The sequence below is a fragment of the Castanea sativa genome, chromosome 5 (genome assembly GCF_040712315.1).
Source record: "Castanea sativa cultivar Marrone di Chiusa Pesio chromosome 5, ASM4071231v1".
NCBI lineage: Eukaryota > Viridiplantae > Streptophyta > Magnoliopsida > Fagales > Fagaceae > Castanea > Castanea sativa.
Genome location: NC_134017.1, coordinates 24,464,408 through 24,479,743, shown reverse-complemented (window position 1 = coordinate 24,479,743; position 15,336 = coordinate 24,464,408). Strand labels below are relative to the sequence as shown.

At 35.9% G+C, this 15,336-nt stretch overlaps 1 protein-coding gene across 1 annotated transcript; it reads right to left on the bottom strand.

Moving 5' to 3' along the window:
* Nucleotides 1-7,536: 7,536 nt before the first annotated feature.
* LOC142636434 (uncharacterized) lies at nt 7,537-14,757 on the bottom strand. The gene is made up of 7 exons (XM_075810671.1): nt 14,134-14,757; nt 12,199-12,506; nt 11,156-11,890; nt 10,316-10,444; nt 8,806-9,009; nt 8,514-8,714; nt 7,537-8,075 (listed from the first exon to the last, which is right to left on the bottom strand). Exons 1-7 carry the CDS (start codon nt 14,396-14,398, stop codon nt 7,953-7,955), a joined length of 1,965 nt encoding a protein of 654 aa, XP_075666786.1. The 5' UTR covers nt 14,399-14,757; the 3' UTR covers nt 7,537-7,952.
* Between the last annotated feature and the right edge of the window lie 579 nt (nt 14,758-15,336).

Sequence of the window (15,336 nt, the reverse complement as noted above, 5' to 3'; positions counted from 1 at the left end):
AAGGATTTGAAGAAGGATGATGATTATATTGAATAAGCTGGCTTTTGGCGAGTAAGTGTTAAAAGAGTAGCGTGTTGGTTGAGATTCACGATCTAGATGCGAAGGAAGAGGGAGTGTGTTATTTCTTGAAAAGTGGTCAACTATAGAGGGCCTTAAAGCTAAGTTAGATATACTTGTTAACTTTGAGTTAATTTCATGGTTGTAGAAATCTAGTTAGTATGGATTAATGAGGGGAATAATAACACAATTTTTTGAGTCCAAATTCTCTCAAAAGAGCTAATTTTGTTATGGAATTTAGGGTTAAAGTTGTAATTTCTATGAGAAGACAGAAGTGAAGGATGAGATTTTTTTGTTTCTATTATAACCTTTACAAATGTATATGTTGATTGGAGATTGAGGATGGATGGTTTGCATTTTTTTATCTATTGATGAGGAGGATAAGGGAAGGTTAGAGAGAGCATTTGATATGGAAGAGTTGTTAGGGGCTCTAAGGTGTATGTGGTGATAGAACTCTAAGACCCTAAGGTTTCACTATGCAATAATGTTAAAGTAGATATTATAATGTTCTTGGAAAAAATTATGACATATATATATATATGAGAAGCACTTAATTGCTCCTTTACTCAATGATGTCTAGAGCTCAAAACATTAGTGATTTTGGTCAGTTAGTTTTGTTGGAAGTGTGTGAAAAGTGCTGGCCGAAGTATTAGACAATGGACTTAAAAGGCTGTTTCACAAAATGCATCTGTTGAGGGTACACAGATTTTAGATTCCATCTTTGTGGCTGACAAATATCTGGATGGTAAATCATAAGTCATACCCCATAAGTTATTCATCAGTTGGATATTAAAAAAGCTTTCGATCATGTTTATTGGGATTGTTTAACTTATTTGCTATGAAGGTTTGGTTTTGATGGAAAATGGAAGAAATGGTTTCTCTCTTGCATTTTTATGTGAGGTTTTCAATGTTAATTAATGGCTGCCTCTGGTTTCTTTAGTAGTTAGAGTCTTGAGGTCAGGTGATCCGCTTTCACTTTTATTATGGTGGGGGCCTTGTTATCTGGTTTTAGGATATGAGGAGTATGGTAGATTTGGAGAATTTTTTTTTTTAATTTGTTTATTTTTTATAGTAAATAATTCATTAATAAAGCAGAGTGGTGCTACCAAAGTACACTGATGTATACAGGCAGCAAAGCAAACTAATAAACAAATGAAAGCTCAAGGTATCTGGGAACTCTAGAAAGTCTGCTATAGAAGACAAGAAGACATGTCGAAGTCCATTTGTATAAGGTCTTCAAAAATAGGTATTTCAATTTCAACATGTGTAACTCTTGCCCCTCAAAGCAACGTGCATTCCTTTCTCTCCAAAGACACCACATTAGATATAAAAGGAACAACTTCACAGATCCCCCCGTTACTCCCCTTGCCAAAATGCCCTGTCCAACATGATGACTTCTCCATCACAGAATAAGGCATTACCCAAGAGACACCAAACAAGAAGAAGACCATAGATCACAACTCCCAAGCTACCATACAATGTAAGAAGAGATTATTCACATTCTCTCCACGGCTTTTACACATAAAACACTAAACAACAATAACTACCCCTTGCTTCCTTAAATTATCTATTGTCAATGTTCTTCCTTAATGCTGCACACTACGAGAAGAAAGCCACCCCTCACGGTACTCAAGCTTTCAACTTCTCTGCAAAGGCAAAGCTATACCTCTTCCTCCAATATTTTATAGTAGCTCATCACTTGGAAGCCTTGTTTTCAATGAGATCCACTTTAATTTATCTACCTTCCCCATGTTGAAACTTTATTTCATATATATCTTCCAATAATTGTGCCATAGATTCTACTTCCCAATCATGCAACACTATGAATAGAAGATTCCAATAAAATTGATCATTTCTGAACTTTATATAGTCTGCCACTCTGGGCTTTGTATCTCTAGTGATTAGAAAAAGATTGGGATAGCTCTCCTTTAAAGTAGTCTGACCATTCCACAAATCATGCCAAAGATGAATTTTAGATCCATCACTAACATCATATATGATAAAACGTTCAAAATTGTCCCATTCTCTATAATATGCTATCACAAACCCACTCAACAGGATTGCCTAACCTTGCCCGAACGCCAGTTCCCCAAGTGGTGCTATACTTTAAAATCCATTGCCCTCTTCCATATACATTTACTTTTAACACATACTGCCACAACCACTTTACCAACAATATACCCCAAAACTAACACCAAGTTGATCGAAAATACAATGCATGTAGTAACAAACCAACAAGAAAACAGAATATGCCAGCAACCCAAATCATACAACAAGTAACAAACCAAATTCGTCTAACTTAAATCTTACACTAACAAGAAAAACTAAAGCACTAACAACAGACATTATCAAACACAAACACTTGGCAAAACCCAGATGGAATAATTATTTAAAAAGCTCAAAAACATACCTGCAAACTTCCGTTGAAGGATCGCCTGAAGCCGGTTGTGAGGAAAGAGGAGACCGTTTGAGGGTGAGGGTGATTTCCGTTGAACGCCGAGGGGTTGAGGGTGATTTCCGTTGAACGCCGAGGGGTTGAGGGTGACTGCTTTGGGTGTTTGAGGGAGAGTGTTTGAATTTTTAGTGAGAGTGTTTCAGAGAGAGCGTTTGAGAGATTGAGAGAGTGTGAGTGTTTGAGTGAGGTTGAGAGAGTGTGATTGTTTCAGCGAGGGGTTTGAAAATGGGCGTGTAGATTTCGAGTCTTATAAACTCGATTTCTACGTGGCTACACGTGGACAATTTGTCCACGTAATGGTATTGCCGACCACTGCAAATCGAGTTTTAAAAGCTCGATTTTTTCTTGGATCTCGAGTTTATAAAACTCGAGATGCTAGTTTCCTACATTCTTTTAAACAGTGACAACTAACGAAAATGTTAGATATCTAATGGTAAATGGCAACAAAAATCCAAGATGAGGAATCATCTCTTCAACGCGACTAATCTCTCTATGGGAGAAATTAACTGCTTTGAAGAAGCAGGCCTAAATGACTTGTAGTTAAAGAGGCCCCTTGCTGTTAGCAGAGAACATGGGTCAGAGAGGGAAAGGGAAATCAACCTATTCGGTGCATGCCTGTGACTTTGCTCTCTCCATTTTTACTCTTCTTTCTATTCTCTCCAATTCTTTCATTTTCTTTTTTTTTCCTCGTTTTTATCTTTCAATGTTTTTTCCTAGTTATCGTGATTCTCTCCCCAGAGGTTACTCTGCCCCCGTCGTGCATAGCAAGAGCTTCTTATATAATGCCAGCCGTGGCTGGCTTTTACCATTTTAGCCCTTACCCGTTTTTGTCTGGTGCTGGCGTCCTTGCCGACTATTATTGACTGGTCAGTCACCCAACCAGCGCCACTTACCTACGCTGGCCGCGCCACTCCACCTCACTAGACAAAGAAGACTCTTTTGTTTGTTTGCTTGTCGTGGCATCCTTACCTGCCACGGTGTAAGTACTCTCTTTCTCTTCCCTCATGGCATGCACCTAGTGGTTCCAACTTAATTTTGCCTCTTTGGGAGGTATGTCATCCCAGGGCCTGAGTAGGAAACATGAAAATAGGTTTCCCCCCCCCCCACCGCCAGACCATGCCCTCTTACCTCTGACTCATGACTCACCACTTCCTGTATTGGCTAGGTACAGGCTGGTGGTGTCTGGGCCTTGCGCGTGCCTTTCGTCCATGTTCATCCAAAATTTGCATGCTGCTCACGGGTTTGTCGCGATCTGAAGGTCCGTCTACCCACTCTGCTGTTCGTCTTTGACCTCTTATGGCTTGGGCTGCTTTTCCTAACTTCTCATTTATGGCTTACTTCCTTAGGGGCTGGGCCTTGCCTGATCGTGGGCTTTTTCGTGCTTTATTCTCAGCCTTGCTATTCACTTCCTACCACATCATTTTGTTATGCCTGCCGCGAGGTTTGCTTGACCCAGGGCTGCTAGGCCTCTTCGGGCTTTACTGTTCATTCCTTCTCTAATGGCCCAATAAACTCATTGGGCATTTTACTACTTGTGGGCTTCCACGTCCCGCTAACTTCCCTTTAGGCATCCTTGGCCCGTTTACATTTTTGGGGCATTATTGGCCCTTTCCAATTCTATGCTTCCCATGGGCTTTTACTAATTCCTTGGGCTTCTTTGGCCCAAATACTTCATACTTCATCTTTGGGACTTATGGATCCTCCATTGCCCCTTACTCTCTTTACTTACACTGCTTTGGGCTTGCTGTGACAGCTGTGACCCATTCTCACTTTTCTACATCCATACTGTCCACTAGTTTGCTATTTCTTTATTTCCGGGCCTTCTTAGGCCCATTTACTTCTTTAAGGTCTATTTGTTTGCTTTATGGACCCGTGATCCATTATTCCTGCCACTTGGGCTCAATGGTATTTTCATCCCACTTTCTTTTGCCCACATTTTTGGGTTTTCTTCGCCTGCTGGACTTCTAAAAAAATGAGCATCTACAGAAGTCATATCCTCTCTAATGAGATATTGAAATCATCGAAACTTTCTTCCTCCGCATCATTTATGCATGTTAATTTTATAATTATAGAATTAACGAAAATTGGTTGTTCGTAATCACATCCTTTTGTTTATTATGTAACACCTCCTTTAGCTATTATGAAGGTCTTAAACTTTGATAAATATACTGCTTTTGTAACTCATTTTCATTGGAGAAGTTATATTAATGATAAATATGACCCATATTTAACCAAAAAAAAAATCATAATTATGATAAAATGATATTTACATGCAAATGTCGGTTGTTTTCAGTCAGAATGGGAGAGTGAGTGCACGTCCTTTTGGTGCGAATGGTGGAGGGTTTAGTCTGAGTTCGAATGTACGATAGAGAGATAGTATTAGGTGAGACAGGTTTATACGCCCCACGTCTCACTGACATGAGGTGAATAAGCCTATCGCACCCAAGAATTTTTCAATGAATAAAGGATGCACCGCCATTTGGTTTACTATTCAATAGAGCGTGGCTTCAAAATATTTCCATGTACTTTTTCTAGGAATGATGCTTGTGTCACATAACATAAAGTGACACACATTGTGTCACAACTCGCCTACGTTTATGGTTTATTAAATTTTTTTTTTAATCCTTTTTGTTATCTCACACCTAGAAAAGAAAAAAAGTGATTATTGATACCCTTAAGTCTATAGTCTAGGACCCCAATATTTTGTACAACCATCTTTGGTAATAGAGTTGAATTAATTAATGTATGCAGGGCACATATTAATTATTTATTTTTAAAATTACTTTGTAAAAAAATTGAAAGTTATCAAAAAGTTAATAGATTTTTTTTTTATAAAAAGTTGTCTAAAATTGTTTATTAATGCATGCTCGAAAGGCACACATAAGTAAAGCCTGTGACAAAAATATCATTTTGGCTCAAGAAATTGGGTTCACTTTATAATTTGTGATTTGAAGATCTGCAAGTGTCTTTTCCATCTGTTTCTTAAAAAAAAAAAAATTGTATTTTCCATTTATTGTGAACACTATGGTTCACTAAGATTTTCTTCTTCTTCTTTTTTTTTCAAAAAATCTTTTTTCTTATCCCACCCTAGAAAAGAAGAAAGTGATTATTAATACCCAAATGCTAAAAATATAAAGATAGGATTAGGATGCCATCTAGTTCAATGCATTTTCACATTTGGGTTAACTATGCTTTTTTTTTTGATAGGAGGGTTAACTATACTTTGTTTGGTTTGAAAGGAGGAAAAGGGAAAGGAAGAGAAATTAAATCTAAGTATGTTAAAGATTAAATTGTTTGTAAGACCAATATTCTAATGTCCTTCTGTTCAATGCTAACTGAATTATTAATGCACACATCACATTAAAGTGTAATTTGTTTCCCTTCTCTCTCTCTCAAGAAAGCTTTACGTAATTAAGGGTTTTGGAAAAAAAAATTTACCTCAAGTCTAATGCTCTAGTGTAATGAATTTGTCACGATAATGACATATGACTACTTTTGACCATTGGAACAAAGCACTGGATTTAAGTTTTTTCTTTCACTAATTTATATTTCAACTTTATTTATTTTATTGAATTTTTAGTGAAAATTCTTGAAATTTCAAACCTTCTTATATAATTTTTTAAATTACTCATCTTGAAATCTGTTTATATAGATCCAATTTCAAGTTTTCTCTCTTCTTTTTTAATTGTTATTTTCAAATTTTTTATTGTCTTATATATATTAATGAAAAGCTTGAAATTGGTGAGACCATTTCGCGATTTTTTTTCATTGTCTTTAATCTTCATTCAATTAAAAAAAAAAATCATATTGTATTTTTCAATAAATGAGCAATTATATTTCAAAAAAAAATGTTACAGCAAGTTATTACAGAAACCACTTCACAAATCTGGTTGGGATAACCAACACCAAAAAAACACATAAAAATAAAAAGCAACAACAACAAAGAATCACACAGAAGGATACAAAGAAAAAAAACTACGGCAAGTGCTAACAACAAGGAGAATTTCTAAGGCTTGCAAGAGAAATGCCCCAAGAGCAGCACAATGCTCCGTTCAAAACAGAATTGCAGAAATAGCCCCTGCTTTCCTCCCTATTTATAATTATAACTTCCCATTTGATAGTTCTAATAATAGCCTCTCCAGACTGTTTTTTTTTTCTTCTTAAAATAGTTACAATATATTATTAACTTTGCAGCTTGAACTATTTTCTCTTAGAGCCCCAAACACTTGTGCACGGAGAGGTGCCAATTAAGCTACAACCTACAAGGCTCTTAACAACCTCTCCAAGCTTGATTCTGCTTTAATGAGTTACACTATTTCCTTGGGTTGGAAAAAAACCTACAAAATTTTATCTAGTTTTGTTGATTCAATTACATAAGCGGTCTAATTAAACAATTAGACCAGCTTGGATACTTGTTCGCTAGGTTATTGATTCGATTGGCTGGGCTAAAATAGGTCAATTTAATCAGTAAACAAAACTTACACCAATTTGTTTTAAAGAGCCTAACTTTAATTTTCAGATTTGAACATGCGATTTGTTAGTTTATTCATTTCGTAATTGTACAAAATGTTAAAAGTAAGGAATAAATAATGAGTAAAGTTTTGGATTTAATCACCGATAGAAAAATGACATGTGTCCCATCATGTGCAATGCACATGACTCACTTGATTGGTTAGGTTAAAAGTGAGTCCTGCAATGACAACATCAAATGTCATCTTTTTATTGATAGTTAGAGCCAAACTTGGTCCCTACTAGGCCTGAACTGGCTCAGCCAACCTTGTGGAATCTAAGCCTATGGTTAAAACCACACTCCAATTTCAAGGTGACCAAACCAGCTTCAGCTCAATTTTCCACCATCTTCATTGCAATCCCAACGCCATATTTGCTCCTACACCATCTCTTTTATGGAAATATGCCACCTCTTCCTAGTTAGCCGATTCTGAATTCTAGTCCAATATATAACTAAAGCCAATTGTTGGGCTTCGAAGACAAAGGAATCCAACATGCATCGGAAAAACCAAAAATAATTAAAGAGCGATTTTTTTTTTTGGGACAAAAACCATGCCCAATTGCATGAGTTCCCAATTTGATAGTTGATACATGTACAAATATATGCTATTTTCAACTCCTTTAGTAGAAAATAACAATCTCTTTTAAAAAGTATTTTTGAAATGAAAACCTGGAAAAGAAAATAAAAAAGAAAACAAATGAAAAATACAAGTGAGAGAGCTTTACAACCCTGGAGAATAAGGATTAGCGTAAGGCTCCAAACTAGCAAATCAAAAATGCCCAAAAGAAAGAGATGGCATTTGCCTCTTTCTATTGAGTAAATTGATTGAAAGAAAAGAAAACGATTAGAGAGAGAGACACAAAAAAAAGGAGGTAAAGCAAAACAAAAGAAACTCCCCTACCCTATTTATAAGTTAAACAAATGAATCCCCTATTGGTTTTGCAACTCTGGATTAAATAAATGTCTGCTTATGAAGGGTAATATAGCTGCAAGTAATGCCTTGGGGCACTCCTCGTGTGGAAGATGACCGCATCCAGATATAGCAACTATTCTCTGCATTGCAAAATAAATCATGGTAAAGATTAGATCAATTAGAGTAGAGAGGAAATTACTTTTTCATATCCTATTCTTGTGAAATAATATTTATGATATTCAAGTATTTTCTAAGAAGGAAGGACTCTATTTCAATGCAACCGGCTGGTCCAAGAGAACCAGAAAAGAGGTCTTTTGCTTAGGAATTTTTGGGATGGAACCAATGTTTTTTCTCCATGTGTAACAACATTGAGAGACTAAAAGAGGCGGGGATGAATGTCTCTTAACTGCCTGGATTTTCCACACTATCATCGAGCATTTGCTACCACAATGGGAATTGATACAAGAAGATTTATCATCCCCACTCCCATATAACATTACCTCAATAAGTTTGGTTTAAGTCCCAAGACTTTACTATTAGCAAGTAATAGAAAAAGGAAATCATAGAGCAATACTTACAGCATTTACAAATTTTGAAGACATGGCTTGAGAAGAGTTAAGAGAAACAAGGGCATCTTCAGCTCCGGTTATAATCAACATCGGCATGTCTTCAACTGCTTTTACTAATGATTCTGCATTTTGTGGGGAAAGGACTGTCTCAGATGACAATCTACCTATCTCATGGAGTGCCTCATCCCAACCTTCTACACATAGGGGCGCCTGATTGCATTACACAACAGTGATCCAACTGACTGTTAACATACTGATATATTTATAAAACTGTCTATGATTTAAGGAGGGGCAGGTGTACCTTATAAAGCCTTAAAGTCTCTGCTGTTAGCTTGGAAGCATCATACCATGCACGCCGATTTATCACTTGCGTGATTTCTGTTCGCAGTAGAGGACGAACCAAGTGCTTCTTCCCAAGTGAAGTATGCAGAAGAATCCTAGCAAAGGCCGGAACCACTTCTCTTGACAAACTAACACTTAGCAATACTACTCCTTGAATTGCAAACTGAATGATGCGCATAAATAAATAAGGTGAAAATTTTGGAATTTGTTGGAAACATTTGCACAAAATGACTGAACAAAAAGTTATTTATACAACTTTTCTGACTCTTTAGACATTATGTTAGAATTAGTTTGAGTCTATAAATTGTTAATTAGCTTAAATATGAAATTCAAGAACCCAAAAGCTGGGTAGCACTCTCAACATAATAGTGCAAATAAAATTCATGGATAGGTAAGGGACAAGATAGCACTCTCAAAAGCTGAGTAGCACACTCTTATCCTTTGTTTGAGTGCAGGCTGAATTTTAGTGCATCAAAGAATTCCTTGTTTGGCTTGAGCAAGGGAAGAAATTTCAAATATCTATTGGAAAATTTTGGCAGGAATTCAAGAACTTCCATCTACTGATGCTTTATTTCCAAAATCCTCCCAATGAAATGCACACACTTTGTGCTAAACCTGCTCAAAAAATGCCATTTACATAGAACACCATCACCATTATCTACCGACCATCATATATCCAATAATATCAAACAGCACTAGCAAAGTGAACTTTGCCAACTAGAGCCATGCCTCCAGAAAAAATGCCCATTACAATGATTAAAAAGTCCTCTCTCCACTTTCATTCTGCTTAAGAGTAGTCGAAGAATGTGCTCAACAAAGGATGCAAATTTACAGTCCCAAAAGCCTAGATTATTGATCTAGTTTCCATCTTGATTTCTCAAATCTTACAATAGAATTTCCAGAAAATGGAATTTCAATGCTGAGAGATTGAGAAAAATGGAAATTTCCTTCAAATGGAGTTGCACCCAATTTAATTGGAAGAAGTCTTCAAAGAACTGGTATCGACCAAAAAACCCAGTTGCTTTGTTGATACCCAACAAGCAAATAATTATATTTTAATACCAATGCTAAAAGGAATGAAAGCCAGTACAGTGGTTTTCCATGGATCAGACTACCGAGAGAAAGATCGTGAAGCTCAAGATCATAACTGGCTATGGTCAAATCCAGTTAATCATTTACTTGTAAAGTCGGAAGGAATTTTTGGTGATTTAGATGAAGATTTCTTTATTTATGCCAAACAATAATTACTAGACAGGATTTACATTTTCAATTCTCCATGAAAATATTTATTACTTCATCCAAACTCAAACACAGTGTTAAGGCATTTGTATTTTGAAATTTTAGATCTTACACCAAATGATATGATCCATTTTCTGCCTGAAAGGTGAAATTAAAAATATTCGTTTTTTCCCCTTTTCCTTTGGTGTGTAAAGATTTAATTGGCATAGAAAAAGAAGATGGTTACTCACGTTGTAAGAATTCATTGATGTTCGAACCCTTTGTGCAGCCCTTAAAGCAAGTATGCCTCCATCATCATGACCAACAAGAATTACTGAAGAAAACCCCATCTCTGAGCAGAAAGAAAGAAGCAAGTCTACCTGAAACATCAGATAAAATATTCAGACCTAAATCTAAATTTGTTCCAGACAGAAAGGGTGAAGAGAATGAATACATAAAATGAGTGGGAGAAAGACCCAAAAAAAATAAAAAGAGCAACCACAACAGGATCATGAGATCAACAAATGTGGAAATGCCCCCAGTACATGTTAAATGTGCTTTGGAATTACAAATGAATCACTCAGTTTGTCACACTTGATGCTGCATTTAGCAGCAGAAAGTGCGCTTTGGATATGAAACTGGACTCCTATCTAAAACCATGAAGTGAGGACTCCAACTTCAAACTAATTCCAATTCCAAAACTCCAAATATGTTGACAAATCAAGTATTAGGGACATTTAATTTCACTTCCCATCCTTCCATACAACACTATTAATATCTCTTCACCTTCCCAACAAGAGAGACAGAAATTCAATTTTGTTGAGAATTAAAAGAGAGATATTCATGAGTGGGGGATCTTATCCATTTCCTTTGAAATGTAGATAGTCCATTTCACAATTAAGATTTTACCCTAGATCTAACAAAGTACAAAATGCCATATCATTTAAAATTGTAATTGATGTGGTATTGGATGCACCTTTAAATTATATATAATCTGAACCATAAGATAAATCCATTTCAAATGGAGAGGATCATTTTCCAGGTAATTTATAGTAATATGATTATAACAATCAAATTTTAGTCCCAATTACCTGAGTATCAAGTTTATAAGGATTAGGCAATTCTTTTTCCTCCCAATCTTCCCGACGCATTCTTGAAGTTAATCCCCAACCAGGACGATCAAAAGCAGCGACAGTACAACCCACTTGCCGAGCTAGTACCCCCATCACATGCCTCCATGAAAAGACTCCACCCCCAAATCCATGCACCAGAACAACACCAAACAGGCAATTTGCCTCCAAGTCCCTCTCTAAAGTCCCAGAGTTCAATTTACCAACTTCACCCTGCTCACCAGCATCATCTAAGCTCAAGGCAGGGATTTCTTCAGGAAGAACAGGAGGACTTGTGGAACCATCCAATAACGGAGCATATAGTGAAGAGCTGTGAAATTGATTGCTATAGCTCCTGTGCATTTGATATTGGCTTTTTGACAACACACTTAACGCATGCCTCTCAAATTTTGGCCTTCCCACAGCCTTTTTTGGGGAGCTGCAACTAGGACTGGGTTCAAGAAAGACAGTGGAGGACAGTGAACGAGGTGAAGAACCAGGAAAGCTGAGCTTGTAATGGAGAGTAAGCCCTCGACATGTTATGAATAAACTGTCAATGTCGGCAAGTAAACTGACGGGGAGTTCCCCTTCATCACGAGGTGACCCTAAAGGCTTTCGCCTCATTTCACTGTCACTTTTTGGGGTTTTTCCTCCACAGGGAGTGGGAGATCGTGGGACCTTCTGGAAGCCAGACAAAACACTTTTGCATGAAAGGACCTGTTAATTTGATTGAAAGAGTAGTCAGTAAAAACAGTAGACATTATGACCATATAAGTCCGTATAGTGCTACCAAAGAAACTGACAACAATTAAGTGAAATAGTTGCATAGCCAAGTTTTATAAGATCAAGAACATGCACCAACTTCAAGGTCTAATTGGAAGAAAAACACCCTCATGTAATTGAAAAGAGCACATTCAGTCTTAAACGAATAGGCATTAACAATATTTACAAGCATCTTACTTTTTGATAAGCAAACATGTATTTCGAAATTTGCAAAAGCACAAGACAAAAACTATGAAACTTACAGTATCTGCATCAACTCGGTGAAACAAGAGCTTTCTCCGTGCTCTGCAGCTCGTTCTATACGCAACAACAGTATGGCCTAGAGCAAAGACTACAGACGAGAGAAACAAGACAGGCATACCCCATGACTTCTTCAAATGGAGCTTTTGCCTTGAGAGGGAATATGAAGCTTCAGCCTCAATTTGAGAATTTACAGTGAAAACACAAGCCTTAACTGAAAGAAGAAGAATTGAGAGAAATGAACACAAGGTCACAGTTCCAAGGTATGGACCATGTGAGAGAGCAGGGGCATCACACATTGAATAAACACCTGCAGTCAAAAGACATTGGATCAGATTCAGCAAATATTTGAAATTGAATTTTAACCAAGCCCAGATGATAAAATTTTGAATATGGTATGAGGTCCATCAATTTCTGTAACATTCTGCCTACAAAATTCTAAAGAAAATTTTAATGGAACACCTTGGTAAAATTACATTGATAAAATTAAAGAGTAATGCTACACACACAAAATTTTACAATTTTTTTTACAAACCCAAAACAGAAAATCACTTTTTTACTTTTCCAATAATCTCTTACTATATCAGCAGTTTATAAAATAGTTTTGTAGTTTAAGCATTTTCCACAATTGAATAACGACAAGAGAAAAAATCTGGTTTCAGAAACATTAAATTCTTTCATAATGTGAATGGAATCATACACCATATTATTTTGAATTTAAAAGAATAACAAAAAGAAAAAAGAATACAAAAATTCAGCGCAACAAAGTGGGAGTTCGTGTTTCTTAGGTTCCACATGCTATTGAGAGAACTTGATTCCTATTTTTTCCCTAAAAACAGAGCATCCACACTTTCTAGATTTCAACGCATAAAAGCAGTTGCCCACCTTAAAAGAACGAAACTTGAGCTGTAAGCTACAAAAAATGGAATCTTATAATTTCAGATTTTACAAACTCAAAATTTTCATTGTTTAGGAACTATAATAAGAACAAAAAGCTCCAGCTAGCTGAGCCAAATACAGCAAAGTCTTAGATTCATAATGGACTTTACTTTTTAAGCTTCTTAATAATCAAAACAACGATGAAAACAAAATTTAAATTAAAAGAAAAAAACTTGTACAGACTGTAATCTCCTTTATCTAAACGTAAAATTCAAATATAGAAAATGAAGAAGATTAACAAAACTATTAAGTATTTTCCATAAAAGCATAGAAGTTATTAAGGGGAAAAAAAAAACAATGAACAGTAATAAAAGCAGTTTTATCTCACTGTAAATTAATTTTTGCCTTATTTTTGGATCAGGCACCAGTTAATAAAAAAAAGGTTGTTTATAAAAGATTTTTTTTCCTGTACTTTCTCAGCAACCAAACATAGGTTGCAATTCACCCAAAAACAAAAAAACAAAACAAAACAAAAATCTTTAAATACACATAATTTTACGAGGACAAAAACATATTCGTAAAATATAGTTTCGAATTTTGATTCCTAGAAGAATCGGCAAATAGAAGATCAAAATGTATTCAAAAGCAACAAAATTTTAAAATTTTAAATTACAAAAAAAAAAAATTTTAAGTCGCAGAAAAGATACAAGACAAAAAAATATCCATACAATTTTCCATTCGAAAGAAAAAATTCAATATATTTTAAATTTTGATTTCTCGAAGAATTAGCAATAAGAAGATGCCAATCCTTCAAAAAACAACTAAAAATAAACAAAAGCTTAAAGCCAAAAATAAATAAATAAAAATCAATACGATTCTGAATTTCGATTCGTTCAAGAACCAAAAACACGAAGATCACAATTCATTCAAAATCACCAAAATATAAAACTTAAACCAAAAAAATAGTAATAAAATCAATATTGCTTTGAATTTTGATTCCTTTAAGGAACCAGCGAAACGAAGATCACAATTCAAGAGCGAAAAATCAGAGAACGTACAGATAATGATGAGAGATCTAACAACGGAGACGAGAGGAATATCGGTCAAGGAGCTTTTGAAAGCGTATCGTCGCAAATGTTCTTTGAGGCCGTAGCATCCGATGCAGGTGAAGCTCGAGATGAGTACGAATGGCACGAGCACATCACCAATGGCGACGAGCAAAGGCAGCGACGACACAAGCAGCGACACCACCATCGCCACCATGAAAAACAACGTCCGCACGATCCTCCTCACTCTCTCTCCCACGGGACCTCCCTTCGCCATACTTTCTCAATCAATCAATCAATCAAAATCAAACCAATCAACCAACCGATCAATCAATGAAATGAATGCACGTTATTGGATTGAATTTTGTTAATTTTTCAAATTCAATGCACGAGCGTCTCGCTCTATCTCTCTCTCTCTCTCTGTGCCGCGTGAGGGTTTTATGTGGGACTTGATAAGGAAACCACCGGAGATGGTGGCGGAGGAGGCTCCTCGGGCATTTCCGTTATATTTCCGGCGGGGGTAAAATGGTAATCTCTCACTCAAAGCTTCATGGAGAGGCTAGGGTTTGAGAGAGAGAGAGAGAGAGGATAGGAGAGGAGAGAGGAGCTTTGAAATCAAAAAAATTTCAAAAGGCCATTTGGCTTTGTTGCTGTTGGGAAGATTTTTGAATTCGCTTCCTTTTTTCTCTCTCTCTCTCTCTGTTTTTTTTTTTTTTTTTTAATTTTATTTTTATATTTGCTTAGTTTTCATCGTGTAAACAAAAAAAAGGTGGAATTGGCAGAGGGGAAATCCATCGCTAAATCAGAATAATGTATCTGCCACCACTTGATTATTTTGTTGCAAACCTGTCCGCCTTTTTTTTCTTGACAGAACTACCCTTTTATTACGGGTTAACACTATTATTAATTATTTGTCTTCTCAATTCACCAAATTACCCTTCCTCCACACTCTCTCTCTCTCTCGCTTTTTTAGCTTTATGGGAAACAAACTTTTTCAGGTTACTGCTGCGTGATTAATATGATTACCAAATATAGAATTTGAAAAATTAATTAGCTAAATTTTAAATTACACCCTTAAAGTTTAGAAGTATTTAAAAGTTATATTCTATTTGTATAAGTATTATTCTATTCGTATTTTCTATTAAGTGCCATATAAACTGTGGGTTCCAGTTAACTTAACTAGTAAAATCTCTAATGGTTATATAAGAGATCTGA